We start from the raw sequence: 14,769 nt of genomic DNA, 5'->3' as shown, positions 1-14,769 counted from the left end.
AAAACAAATTAGTAAATGTTTAAGTTGTATCCTTTTACAGCCCTTCTTTTCATTTAAAAAATATGTTTGATGCAAACAAAGTGTGTAAAATATTCAAATATGTTGTAAAACTGATGATGGAATAAACTGATGTATATGAACAATTGAGAAATATTTATGAAGATCAGTCGCAGCAAGGTCTCACAAGGTAAATATTTCTGCACAAAAGATTTGATGTTTTGGCTCCCGCAAACATTCTAATATTGTATATAATTTTCGCGCATCAGGGCGCCGCTATCAATATGTGAGGTATTTAAATCCCTTTTGAATGAGCGCTTTTTTTCCACGAAATTGGGCTGCTTTTAAACTGTTGCCATGGGTTGATTTTCCCCAGTGGGTTAAAGGTTTGAAATATTGCATAAATTACATTTGGTTGAAATGCTTGTACTGAAACATTTTGCATTCTACCTGTAATAAATCTGGGCTAAATGGTTGGGCCACACTAGTAGGAAGCATTTGAGCTGTGTTTATGATAAATGTGCATAACAGTGACTGTAAAATATGTATTTTAGGGATGGAAATTACATTTTTATATTTGGGACATGGTATTTGCGCTACTTTGGGCTGTTTTTTTTACTGGCATGGGCTTGGGATGCACAATGGGCTCTAAGCAACGAGAATTGTGATGTATTTCCACTCATACTTTATACCGGCAAGGGCGCTTCCAGTTTGTATGGTAACTAAGAGAAACCATCAGCTGTGTGGGAGTCACGCCCCCTCACTAAAACAACAAAGAAAACGTCGTAGTTTTATACCGTTTTAAATCAAGTTTATATCTTCTCCATAACCATGGAAAAGACGGTTTTCCAACGTCAAAAGCAAATGAAGGCAGCGTCGGAGCACTGTAGTGTCCCGCTGTGCTTTGTGTCTTCACGCTACAACTCCTGTGCTAGTTTTTCACCACAAAAGTAATAAAGCTTTAACAAAAATTAGCATGTAATTGTAAGCATGTGAAATGAAGCTGTAAACAAACAGAATGCTGACATTAATTGTAAAACATTTTTAATCTTTTTAAAAGTTTTATAGGTAATCATGCTCATGGAGAGCAGGCACACAGATGTTTGGAGCAGACACCGCAGCAGCCAGATTGTCCCGCACATCTTCTCCCACTCTTGCCTGAGGGTTTTGGGGTTCAGGGGGGCCGTCATCATGGTCTTCCTCATCCTCTGCCTCCACGATGTCGCCATTGAGAAGAGTGAGATTGTGAAGCACAGCACAGCACGCGACCACCTCAGGCACGAAGGCAGGGCTGATCTCTAACGCCTTGAAGAAAATAGCGCGCCAGCGTGTCTTCAGCATCCCAGAAGCTCTCTCAATGTTGTTCCGGGCACGGGAGTGCTTGTTGTTGAAACGAGCCTGCACAGGGTTCTGTACAAGCTCTCTGTATGGTATGATGAGGCAGATGGGTGCACTCCGACAAGGATAGCCACCATCCCCGAGGATGCACTTGCCTGGTGGTGGATAAAGGCTGCCAGTGTAGACATGGCTGATCCTCAGCACCCTGGCATCGTACACAGACCCAGGGTATCCCACGAAGACATCAAGGAATTTACCCCCGGTGATCAGAGATGGCCTGGAGTTGGATCGAATGAAACGGCTTCCTGTTGTAGTAACAGTGGGAGTTATTTGCTGGAGGTTTAATCCGGATATGACAGCCGTCTATTGCACCGACTGCTCGACTGAAAGCTGGTGACCCAGTCAGCTGTGCAAATCCTGCTCCCACTGCCTCCAGGTCATCTCCGGTTGGAAAACGAATCACCCTCCTCAAAATTCCCATGATTGCCTGGCTCACTCTGTGCACAATATCATGCACAGAGGACTTGGGGATATCGAAGGTCTGTGACACAACCCTGTAGGATGCTGCATGGGCCCGTCAGTAGAGGAACACAAGCACCTCGATGTCCCTCTCCCATTCATGGTCAGATTCCAGTCTGAGTGCACCAATGAGGGACATGATGGACGCCAAAGACAGGCGAAGGTGGGCACGGTGGTCAGCTGCTTCATCAAAGTAAAGCTGCAGAATTGGCACAGCTCTGTTGAGATGGCAGTAGGATGTGGGGTCGACCGCCTGTAAATGTTATAGCTTGTTAGAATGATACATTTGAATAAAGATTTGTTTCAGGTGTTGTTGACTTGTATAATTGTATAATTTTCACTAAGACAATGTAATATAATTAAGTATTGGTCAGCATTTATCAATGTTATATTGCAATCACTCTAGGCTAATGTTAATTTTTAAGAATTCATACTTACACTTAGAGTATAAAATCAGTCTTCTCCAAAGGCGAGGTCTTCGAGCAGCTGCCCGACGTCTCCTTTGTGCAGACTGCTCAGATACTGCAGACATTTTTGCTGATGTTGCAGAAAACCGTACAAGGTATAGTTGTGGAACTTCTGATGAAATCAGGTGTTAGTGAACCTGTCGGTCATATCTTTTAAATTGTTGGCCCTTGTGATAACGTCGTAGGTCACATGATAACGTCAACATGGCGGATGAGATCCGGATCGCATTCATACCCCTTGTCCAAAAACCCACACTTGTGGTCTTGGCCACTTGAGAGCGTGTGCGCACGACAGGAAGTAAGTGCGCAAGACTGTCCCAGGTCTTAAAAACGCCAGTGCCCTTAACGCACACTAAATCCACACTATCTCGAATACTGCTCCGGATCGCTATTCGAGGCTTAGTGTATCCCATCATGCATCATGTTCTGGAAATAAATTGTGAGACTTTTTGCCGAGATCTTGCGAGAGGTCACGGAAACCTTTCCAATGCAAGTTAAATATTAATATAATAATTAGATATTACATATAATTTGGTAGAAAAACAGTGTTTTTACGTTTTATTGGTGCAAAGATGAGTAGTGGTGATATTTATTTTGTACAACATTTGCAACACTTTTTATCACTTAATTAGAAGACAAATTAAAATTATGTCATGTTATAGGGACTATTGAACAGACATTTAGAAGTTGATTTTAAAATGCAAAGTATTTAAAATTAAAATTCAAATAAAGCTATGTAAACACTTGCATTTTTACAACACTACAAGTGTGTCCCATCAGGTAATGAAAAGTTCGACACACACTTGTGGTCTTCATGCTCACTTGAACACTTGGGCCAAATACAGGAAATACGTCATATAAGTAGTCAAGTGGTCAAGTGCAAAGACCGCAAGTGTGGGTATTTGGACAAGGCTATACTCAACGAGATCTGGCTATTTAGTACCTACTCTTTTAGCGCTCGTTAAGTAAGTACATAATGAAATGAAGTACCTACTCATTGAGTAGGCGGTTTCGGACGCAGCCTGTGGCTGGAATTCAGTTGTAGTTCTTGTGTTTCTCTTTCCTTCAGTGATTCTGCTTGTTAACAGCAGGTGTTCATCACTAATGTTCAATTAGCACTTAATTAATCACTTAATTATCTCATTAACTTTAACTCTGCTTCAGTGTTACTCTAATGCTCTGTAGATGAGGTCAATATATATATGTTCTCTGAGCAGAGTTGGTTTAACTCTGGGGATTTTGTTGTGCAGTGCTAGTGTAACAGGTAGTATTTAATAGTATTAATTACACTACCCAGCAGATATGAACATTAAGACAAAGTTAATACGGTCATAATTCTGTTCAATATGCAAAGCCATATTTCAATTTGTTCAATAATTTGTTTAATGTAAAGTAATTTCGTTTTAACATTAATTGTGTTTGGAAGAGGTGGAAATGAAATGGGGAAATGGTCAGTTAATCAATTGGTTTATTGTGTTGTGTTTATTACAAGGTAGTTCGAATAGGCGGTGATTGACAAAAGATCCATTAGTCTGGGATCAAGCGCTAATGTGTCGACTCTTTTTCTCAGGCGAGATCGCGCGAGTTTCCTCATAAATGTTCTCACTGAGGAAACATCGCAGCATCACTCGTGTGATTATTTCTCCCTGTTTTCTCAGGTATCAGATCACTGGAATGATTATAATGGGTTTCTAAAATGGGTTTGAATGTTAAGAGTATGTGTTTGTAATCGTGAATGAAAGGGTAAAGTTTCACTAAGTGTTAATACGTGTATACGAGCGAAGCGCATGGCGGTGTAATAGATTTCCCCCATGCTGTAAAACTCAACAGCTCACATGCATTTTGTATTATATTCCATATTGTTTATTTTGTAACTTATGAGTTTTGTAAAAGAGTATACTTAACATTTAATATTGTATTTACTGTTAGTGGGGAAAGAGAATGAGAAATGTTGCATATGGTTCTAGATTAATATTTGCAACACAAAGAAATAATATACACTACTGTAACCGGTGTGTTGTAAATGTGAGTTAAGTGTTGAATATAAAATACGAGTAACTGTTCTCACTGAGGAAACATCGCAGCATCACTCGTGTGACCATTTCTCCGTTTTCTCAGGGCGTTACACTATAGTGTCCGGCAGTGCAATAATGTTGATTCTTATAACACTTGTAATGCTCAACGTTTGGGTTATACCAGCAGATGAAGTACTTTCACCAAACATAAATCTCCTTGAAGTACTAGAGAAAATAACAACCATGGAAAAAAGGATGGAATCTATGGAGAATGAAATGGAGCGACTAAAAACCGAGAACAAAGGTAACATGACAGGATCCTATACATGACCGTGCCAGTTTAAAATGAACCGCAATTTGTATATGTCTGAATGTTTATAACACCATATTGTTCTACTGAAAGATTATAAAATCAAGTTAAATTGCATATCACTACTTGACGAAGTTAAGTCTTTCTTCAGCTTATATTCACTGTCCACATATGCACTAAACATTTGTTTATTTTAGAACAAGCAGAAGAACTTATGATTTTGAATAAAACAGCTGTTGAGACAAATATCAAAATGGATGAACTAATGAAGCAGAATCAAGGTAACAAATTACTATTTGTGAACTCCCTTTTAAAATTAAGGCTGTTACAACTTTGTAAATTTGTCATCAAGTTAAATGAGTCCGGATTCATTTATTTGTTGAATTGTGAATTTTTATTTTATTTTATTTTTTTTTTCTAAAATGTACTGCAGTTTGTACAGAGCTTAAGTTACACTCTTGGTATAGTAATGAATACTTTTATTCAGTAATGAATGCATTAAACTTATCAAATGTGACCGTGAAGACATTACAATATTTGTTCCATATAAATGCAGGTTTCGAACTATAATCAAATCTTGAGAATTTATACAAATATTTATTGAGCACTAAATCCACTATTAGAATGCATTTCTGCAGAATGAAGGCTGGAGTAATGGCTGGTAAAAAATTAGCTTTGCCATCACAAGAATAAATTTATTAGATTTTTTTTCAAACAAATAAATGCAGCCTTAAGAGACTTCTTTTGAAACGGGAAACAAATCTTAGGAACCCAAAACTTTTAAACAATGTAAACCAGAGCATTTGTAATCTGATTTGTTTGTTTTAGCTCCTAAAGTGGCTTTCTCAGCCTCTCTGTTGAGCTCTTTCGGACCACAAAGCGTTGGACCCTTTCATAATGGTCTACACACCCTGATTTATGAATATGTCTTCCTTAATATTGGAGACGCCTATGATCCAAACACAGGTGAATCTATTCATATAGTGTGAATGTATCTGTGGGATTTTCTATAATGCTCTCATTTGAATGCATCTAATTAACCACTGTCTGTTACAGGAATCTTTACAGCACCTGTGAGGGGAGCGTATGCTTTCAGGGTCTTCTCCAAGGCCTTTGGAAGTCCAGAAAGAGATGTTACTGCAGGCCTGTTTAAAAATGACCAGCACATCATTTCTACACATGGACACCAAGCAAGCGGTTTTATCAGCTCTTCAAATGGAGTCTCTCTGCTGCTAGAAGAAGGGGATCAAATGAAGGTGAATCTCTATCCTGGACAATGGATTTTCGACGATGGAGAACATCATCACAGCACATTCAGTGGACATCTGCTTTTCCCCATGTGAGCTTGCCGACCATAAAAAAAAAAAAAAAAGCATGTCCTTAAATCGTTGTACTTAATGTAACTGAATATATATGTATATAAAATCAAGTGGCTGTCAAATTCATATAATAAAAAAAATATTCTTAATCCTGGCTTTAAGGCAGTAGTGTCATTGGTGCCAAATGCTTCATGCACGTAAAATTAAAATGTGTATAATGCACCATTACAACTGATGGAAAAGATTACAAATGTAAGCATGACTGTCATTTTAGCTGATGTTAGAAGTCAACCTTTCCAAGACTGGAAGCACAAGCTCACCCTGTGTCTCCGCACAAACAAATTCATGGGTTCACCTCCAGCTTGATGGGGCCTCCACACGCAAACTATCCCACCTGTGAAATATAGAAAATTAGTGCGCAACAAAGGAAATGGAATACACACCATGCATAGAAGCAAGAATAAAAAAAATACTTGTTTCTTAGTGCATCTGTCCTACAGTTTGACGGTTCTGTCATGAGTGGATGAGGCTCTCTGTAAGCTGCTGTACACTAATTTTGTCTGCGTGTGCCTAATACTAGAGGTGGAAAGTAACCAATGCCAAACACTTTTGTTACAGTACTGGAGTATATTTTACATTCTTTCTACTTTAGTTTTATACTAGTTAAGTACCACAATTTAATTATACTAAAGTATTCAACCTCGTTACACTTTTCACAAAGTACAAAAAAAAAGATTTGGATAAAGGAGGCACCGATGGAGAAACGGAGCGAGCCGGTGTTTGATGGGTACTTTTCAAACTCCTGGGGTGGAGCCCTGTGCTTCAGCCAATAACAGATGTGTCTGACTCGGGTGCAAAACCAATTGGAACTTCCAGTGCAGCTGCGGGGGCGGGCCTTCAAACCGCGCTTTGCTTTGATTGTCTATCACCTGCTTTGTCGTTTTGAATTAGCGTTTTAGTGAATGTGGGTTATGCTTTGATTTTAAGTCATAATTTTGTGAGCTCCTGAAATGGGTCATACCATTGATATTACACAGTATAAGTAAATGAACTCGGTTGATCGAAGGACGCAGTTATTGCATAGATGGAGCAAGAACAATGTAAGTGTCTAAAATACATGCACATAGTTCAGCTGAATGATAAAAATCGCCCTTTTTAACAGGTAAACTAGGCTAAAATAACCTCAGCATTAAAATAAGAGTGCATGCATTTTACCTGCATCTGGCTGATAGATTAACCATGATTTCTGTCAATCAGATGCATTTTAAATCACTTATTCTGTGTGTGTGCTTTGGATGTGTGGGCACATGGGCGTATAAACAAGATAGTTTATGTATGACCAAACGAATTATTAATATTCAAAACGAGACTGTGTACATTACGGAGTGCTTGACACTCTCATGCATACATCTTTCATTCATACTCGAAGCCCAAAATGGCCCAGTAGAAGTAATAACTTATGACGTGCAGGAAATCCCTAATATGGACAAAGACATCCCGCTATTGCTGTAGCTAAAAAAGGTAATTTCGAGGTAATGAATATAGTATATGAATAATCCAGTGCTAATTGACATAACATTTAATACAGTATAGAAACTATTCTGCCTTACGTGTTTGTGTAAACCAATTCTAAAATTGTCATTAGGAAAATACAGGGGAAAAAATTATAGAATACAAATTATTGGTTATCATCCAGCAGTGTATTTGATTTCTGTCAATCAGATGCATTTTAAATCACTTATTCTGTGTGTGTGCTTTGGATGTGTGGGCACATGGGCGTATAAACAAGATAGTTTATGTATGACCAAACGAATTATTAATATTCAAAACGAGACTGTGTACATTACGGAGTGCTTGACACTCTCATGCATACATCTTTCATTCATACTCGAAGCCCAAAATGGCCCAGTAGAAGTAATAACTTATGACGTGCAGGAAATCCCTAATATGGACAAAGACATCCCGCTATTGCTGTAGCTAAAAAAGGTAATTTCGAGGTAATGAATATAGTATATGAATAATCCAGTGCTAATTGACATAACATTTAATACAGTATAGAAACTATTCTGCCTTACGTGTTTGTGTAAACCAATTCTAAAATTGTCATTAGGAAAATACAGGGGAAAAAATTATAGAATACAAATTATTGGTTATCATCCAGCAGTGTATTTGATTTCTTATCCAATTAAAATACATAAGAAAAAATAAAGCCTGTAAATTAGACAAAAGTCAAGTTCTTTTTTTTTTAATACTTATGTCCTGTATTTCTGAAATGATGGCTATGTCCCTATGTGTGCAGTACAGAAAACAGAGCACGAGTCTTCTTGTGCTTGAATGGTTTAAAGTCATATTAAAATGCACACTAAGGAATCGATAAGAGGAATAAAAAATTAAATTTTATAACAACTAGACGATTCTTGACCTTAAGCATCCTATTCCAGAATTGGAATAGATTTTGGATTCCCAAGCCTAGGTATGGGTTAAGATGTTAAATAAAATGCTCCTTTTTTTTACCGAAAATGTGCCTGGAATCCACCTTTGTTATTATAACAAACTACACTTTCAATGTGATTTTTAACCATTCAAGTCAAGAAGACTCACAGGCTGTTTGCTGCTGCACACATCCTTGTGTAAGTGTTCTTTAGCCTGTTGATTTTCATTCATAGTATTCAGCTAACTATGAAATATTTTGCAATAAGAGTTCGAATAAATGTGAATGATATCTAAGATTTTTTAAATTATTTATTTATTATTATTATTTACCTTATAATAAATAAGGTATCATTAAAATTCAAACGATGCCCAGCCTTACCCATACCCCACGTTATTTTTTACTGGCACCTTTCCATTCACACTGTTTTAAACCCTTTCTTTTCTTTTAAACCTTATCTTACCCTTCTTTGCTTTTGCCCTTTTTAAAAACAACCACATAATCTTATACGTGAATGTACTTTTCAAAATTAGTTATAAAACAGTTGCTCCTGGCAACAGGGATAAGTACACTGTAAAAAAATATATATATTTTTTTACAGTTTTTGCCAATAAATTTTGCAGCGTTTTAAATTACAGAAACCATGTATTAAAATTACAACAATAAATTGTTTATTGAAATGTGTAACATGATTTAACAATAAAAAATCTGTATAAACGGAATACACTAAATATTTGTTTTTTAAACAGATTTTAAACAACAATTAAAAAAAAAAAGTAACCGTTAAAATAACCTCTTTCAATACATGAATAACAGCTGTGTCAATATCGGACACCACTTAGCTTGTCACTTATCAGAGATCTGATAAAAACTGAGCTATCAAAGTTGAAAGTGAATTATAGTCACTTATTAATCTGTACAGATAGTTGCAATGTGAAGTCAACAGGGAGCCATCAAAATAAAGTGTAACCAATCCATGAGACACGACTACTGCTCCATTGACTAACAACAAGGTTTTCTTTTTTCTTAGTAGCCATCTTTGTCTACCATACTTTTTCACATGGTTTATTTAGCTTAGCTTTACACTACCACAAGGTAAATGAGACAACACAGTACCACAGAGTTGTAAGTTGTTTTTAGCTCAAAAGATAAATGTGTAAATTTAATGTGGCTTGTAAATTTGCAAATTAAGTTATCAAACTGAAGAATAAAATCACTTAATTTTAATTTTTCACAGGCATCATGGGACGATTTCTGAAGGAAAAACATCTGCAAGAGGCCACATCCACTCTAAAGCTCCTCCATGTCCCTTTTCAAGACAGCAGTCTGCACAAGGACAGTTCTCAGATTGATATTGGATTTGCAGCAGAAGCCACCCTGAACCAACTCAAGTCTTCCAAACTTTCCAACATTTCAGAAAGGCTAGAGATTAAGATGGACTGCAAGAAACTCTTGATCACACTCCTTGAGAAGTTGCTGAAAAAGGCCCCAGTGCATCACACGTTAGTGAGAAGCATGCAGTGCCTTGACCCGAGACGCATGGCTGAAAGTAAGGTACTTTGCGTAACTCGAATGAGAAGGATGTTGCACATACTTGTTGAAGCTAAACATGTAAATGAGGCAGCGTGCGACAATATCCTTAGAGAGTTTTGTGATTTGGCTGCTCTTCAGGTTAAGTTCAGGGAATTTGACCCCAAAACCGCTCGAGTGGACACATTGCTGTATGAGACAATGGGAACAAAACCATCATTTTCCAGAGTGTGGGATGTGGTGAAGATTCTTCTTGTCTTATCACATGGGCAGGCAAGCGTCGAAAGAGGTTTTTCAATCAACAAAGAATTAATAGTTTAGAATCAGAAGGAAAGATCTCTGGTGGCTCAGAGGCTGATTGTTGACCATGTCAGATCTGTAGGGGGCGTAACCAAGGTGGAAATCACAAAGGAGCTGCTCCTTTCAGATGCAGGAGCCAGGCAGAAGAACCATGGGTACCTGGATGAAGAGAAGAGAAAGAAAGAACAGCAAGCTGTTGACTTGAAGAGGAAGGCCCTCACAGATGAGCTGGAAGATTTGAAAAAGAAGAGGGCTAGGATGGAGGCAGACATCTGTGCTCTTGAGAAATCAGCGGATGAATATGCTGAAAAGGCTGAATCTTCAGGCAATCTGACCTTAATCACCAAATCCAACAGTTTCCGCCGTACTGCAAAAGAAAAGAAAGCATCTCTGCTCAAAAGTGAAAAACAGATTGATGAGAAGCTTTCAGAAATAAAAAAATAAACGGTGTTGATTGTTTTTGGGGTATGTAGAACTTGTTAAATACAGTTATCCAGCGAGGTTAATTTATGGCAGTTAAAGTTAAGGACAATGTTGCTGGACACTTTTATTTATTTTTTAGTTTAACATTGTTGCTTCCTGTTGATTTGTTAATTATCTACCATGGACTACATTAATCCATTTCTAAGGGGTTCTCGGGGTTTGATGTATTATGTTATGTTACTGTGCAAGTGTTATTTAAATAAATGGTTATTTTGTATTCTAAACTTAAACCACTAAGCTTGTCATTTATTTTAGTAAAAATATGCTGTGGTAAAACATGGATTTTTCTTCTTATTTAACATGTATACATAGACATTTCATGAAACATTAGGTCATGAATATTTACCTCAAAGTCATGGAAAAGTCATGGAATTTTATTGGTAAAAATGTGTACGAACCCTGTTTATAGTATCTTAGGCCTACAGCGTACATTACAATTTTGTAAATGAAGTAAAATGAAGTAAATGTAAAATGAGTCAAAAAACGGCATTTGCGATTTAATTGCAAAAAAATTAAGCAACAAAACCACTGCAAACGAAATATCACAGACTTCTTTGTTCAGAACGCGATTTGCATAGCAATCATTTTTAAGGCATCAGAACAACTCTGCAAGGTGGCAGTGCACTCAGGAGGAAGCGCGCCATTTTAACGCAGGTTCACTTCTCTGCTGTGAAGAGGAAGCAACATGTTTGCGAGGGATCGTCAAAAGTTTGTCTCAAAACTATTTATCGACGTTCAAACATGCAACTCACAAAGTGTACATTGTAATAGACAACCAAAAACAAGGCAGGTAGGGGAGAGTGGGGTAAGATGAGCCAGTGGGTAAGTTGACCCACCCCCTGTATCTTGCCAACTGTACACTTTTATTGTCATGTGACCATATATTTTGAAACCACCCATAATTTCTGCCAGACTGTGAAAAGAAGAAACACACGGGAGGAGTGGAAGGCACCCAATTACTTTAAAAACTGTTTTTGGCTTGTCAAAGTAAAATTTTAGCATAACATATGTAATGGCTGTTACATCAAAGCAAATTTATCCAGGTCTAAAAATATTTATGATGCATATAAGTGATTTAGCAATGTATAAAACCATGTAAATCAGTTAGCTAAATATTAGCCTGAATTAGTAAGCAAGCTAGTTTTTTTGCAAAATGGCAGCTATGGGGCAAAGTGAGCCAAATGCTGTGGGGTAAATTGAGCCAGCATTTTATCTTACCCTACCATAAGGCACTGACGTTAAGTTAAATCTCTGAAGTATAAACTGGTAGTTTAATGTGATAGTACACAACTGATTTAGTTTATTATTTGTAGTTTATTTGATAGAGACAGTGTACAAGTGCACCAAATCCATATCTGATAAGAACCAGAAGATGCTTTTCAACACATTATAATCAGATATATCTTTCCACCTGTAGTCGCTAATGGCCTGGTCGACGTTGCAGAAAAGCTACCATGCCAAGAATCTTTTGACTAGATTGTTCATTAGTTTCAGTGACATTTATTCCTTCATTCTAATTCTGTTTTTTATTTTAATTTTACTCAACAAACTCTCTGATGAGTCTGTTTTTGGGAAGATTACAACTTTGGTGGAACACTTTTTTAATAAAAAGCCATATTTTTAGAACCCTTTGTCATAGATACATTTTGATCATTTAAAATGATAGGAAACCTCCTGAAGTTACTTTAGATACTTTGATTGTACTTCTGCGTCATTTTCCCTTATCTTGAAGACAACATAAGTAAAAAGTGGCTCATCTTACCCCACTCTCCCCCTAATGTAGGTCAGACGTTACGTTTGCTAGGTTGCAGCTGAGTTTTAACACGATTTGAATAGCAATCATTTTTAAGGCATCAGAACAACTCTGCAAGGTGGCAGTGCACTCAGGAGGAAGCGCGCCATTTTAACGCAGGTTCACTTCTCTGCTGTGAAGAGGAAGCAACATGTTTGCGAGGTAACGTCAAAAGTTTGTCTCAAAACTATTTATCGACGTTCAAACATGCAACTCACAAAGTGTACATTTTAATAGACGACCGAAAACAAGTAAAGTAATGTAGGTCAGACGTTACGTTTGCTAGGTTGCAGCTGAGTTTTAGCTTTAAGTTTTAATGTAACCTAATTGCTGAGATTACCTAATAAAATTGCCAACATTATGTAATCCTAATTGCTAAGAACTTTATCCTTGTCTTGTATTTTCTGCGGCCGTGTTTGTGTGACATGTGGCTGGTTAACTAAAGATTAGCAGCTATGAAATATGCTGTATTATCTCTTGTTAAGAGCATTAATTGGGCCAATACATCGCCGAAAGTGTTAGTAAAAGATAATTGTTTGGTTTAAAATAAGTCACGTTGACTCTGGTTTACAGCAACAACAAAAAAAACACTCACGGTAGGGGTAGGGGAAGCATTCTTTGTTCTCAAAAATAATGTCAGTAAATTAAGATTTACAAAGCTAAAATGTTGCGAGGGAAATAGTCACTCCTATTGTGCTACTAAATGGTCACATTATAAGGGTTAAAAAAAACTAACAAACTTCATTTAATTTCATAAAAGCTTAACTATACAGCATATAACCAGATAATTTTACACCAAAATCACAGGGATTTGATTTTTCCTGGATTTGTTGCCCAAGTAAATAATGCATTCAATGTAACTTAAGTAATTTTTACCCAAGCATTTGCAAACTTCTGTCTGTTTTTTTCCCCCCTCAGTTGTTTGATGCAGGAATTGGAATATTAGCTACCAGAAACTACTGCTTGGAGCAGTAAGGCGTCTTCAGGCTCAAACATTTCTCCATTGCATTGAAGTGAGTATGCAAAATGGCAAGTGTTCTAAAAACTTTCACATGTCCTATATGTGGCATTGCTCTAAAAACAGTGAAAGGGTATGTAAATCACCAACAATTACACAAAAATGAAGCACATAGCGAATATGCCTGTTGTATAGTTGGGTGCAAATCAAGATTCACAAAGTACAATTCCTTTAAAAGTCATATTTTGCACCACCATAGACGGTCATCCGTGTTGCAATGTGAAGCAGTACAGGATCCACTGAAATATCAAAATCCACATTGCCAGAAACAGTGCAATGATCTGAAAGATCTTTTAGACCATTTGAAATTGCATGTTTCAAAGAAAGAAGAGGTTAAGTGCCCATTTAAAGGTTGTGGCAAAGCCTTTTCATTGAGGTCCTCCTTTACTGCTCATCTTTCTAGATATCATAAACATGCTACATCTGTGCAGGTCTCAGCTGTGCATTTTGTTCATTCTGTGCCCAGCCAGTCACATGATGTTGCTCAAAGTCCATCAGATGTAAGCATTGATGAGCCTGAGGATATCCTGGACCCACCTGGTAATATGAAAGGGCTATATATGAGGAATTTATCTATGAAACCTCCTTAATGAAGTGAAAGTGTTGACTGGTGTCACTATCTCACGAACGCGCCGGCGGATCTCCACCAAATTCGGGGGATCCCTTCAGCTCGAGGAGCCCTCTCGAATGCCACCCTCTGCGTGTCGGTAGCCCTTTAAAGTTTCAATGCTTTTCCATTGACTTAAGCTTTAAAGCGTTTCATCCAGGTCGCCAGTAGCAAACAATGGAGAAACTGCTGGACAAACTAAGTAATTACACCATTTCAAGCATTTTATCTGCATTATATGTTCTGTAAAAAAAAATTTAATATCGGCGGCATATTCGCCGATACTGATATTGTCACGAATTCGGTCCATGGACTTCTGTTTATTCACCACCAGAGGTCACCCTTTCCATTACATTGACTCAGGGAAAGGGCCCTCCCGCCGCTAGGAAACAGTACGCCTTAAAGTGGAAGCGTTTCACTTCATGGTGCGGACAGCGACTGCAAGACCCAGTCAACTGGCCAATTGGTACAGTTCTGGAGTTTTCTGCAGGAGCGATTCTCCGCAGGGTTATCTCCCTCCACTCTGAAGGTATTCGTGGCGGCCTTAGCTGCTTACCACGCTCTTCTGAGTGGTCAATCATTGGGAAGACACCCTCTTGCCACTTGTTTCCTCCGTGGCACCCTGAGGCTGAGGCCGGTACAG

At 37.8% G+C, this 14,769-nt stretch overlaps 1 protein-coding gene across 3 annotated transcripts; it reads left to right on the top strand.

The window, feature by feature from the left end:
• Positions 1–3,561: 3,561 nt before the first annotated feature.
• Positions 3,562–6,021, top strand: LOC107575084 (complement C1q-like protein 2). Of its 3 annotated transcripts, XM_016261496.1 has the most exons (5): positions 3,562–3,578; positions 4,455–4,640; positions 4,844–4,927; positions 5,475–5,612; positions 5,703–6,021. In XM_016261496.1, exons 2-5 carry the CDS (start codon positions 4,472–4,474, stop codon positions 5,987–5,989), a joined length of 678 nt encoding a protein of 225 aa, XP_016116982.1. In that variant the 5' UTR covers positions 3,562–3,578; positions 4,455–4,471; the 3' UTR covers positions 5,990–6,021. The 3 variants fall into 3 exon arrangements, with proteins under 3 accessions (XP_016116982.1, XP_016116983.1, XP_016116981.1); XM_016261497.1 differs by lacking the exon at positions 3,562–3,578 and having other exon boundaries at positions 4,452–4,640; XM_016261495.1 differs by lacking the exons at positions 3,562–3,578; positions 4,844–4,927.
• The last annotated feature ends 8,748 nt before the right edge of the window (positions 6,022–14,769 follow it).

Source organism: Sinocyclocheilus grahami, unplaced genomic scaffold, assembly GCF_001515645.1.
Source record: "Sinocyclocheilus grahami isolate Dianchi unplaced genomic scaffold, SAMN03320097.WGS_v1.1 scaffold2459.1, whole genome shotgun sequence".
Taxonomy (NCBI): Eukaryota; Metazoa; Chordata; class Actinopteri; order Cypriniformes; family Cyprinidae; genus Sinocyclocheilus; species Sinocyclocheilus grahami.
Note: the sequence above shows the minus strand (reverse complement) of the source record. Positions and strands in the feature narration are given on the sequence as shown.

Excerpts from the sequence above, each read along its gene's own strand:
- LOC107575084 (XM_016261496.1), top strand. The coding sequence starts at position 4,472 with ATGTTGATTCTTATAACACTTGTAATGCTCAACGTTTGGGTTATACCA. Across the intron at positions 4,641-4,843 it reads ACTAAAAACCGAGAACAAAG|AACAAGCAGAAGAACTTATG; the intron begins GTAACATGACAG and ends TGTTTATTTTAG. Across the intron at positions 5,613-5,702 it reads CGCCTATGATCCAAACACAG|GAATCTTTACAGCACCTGTG; the intron begins GTGAATCTATTC and ends TGTCTGTTACAG.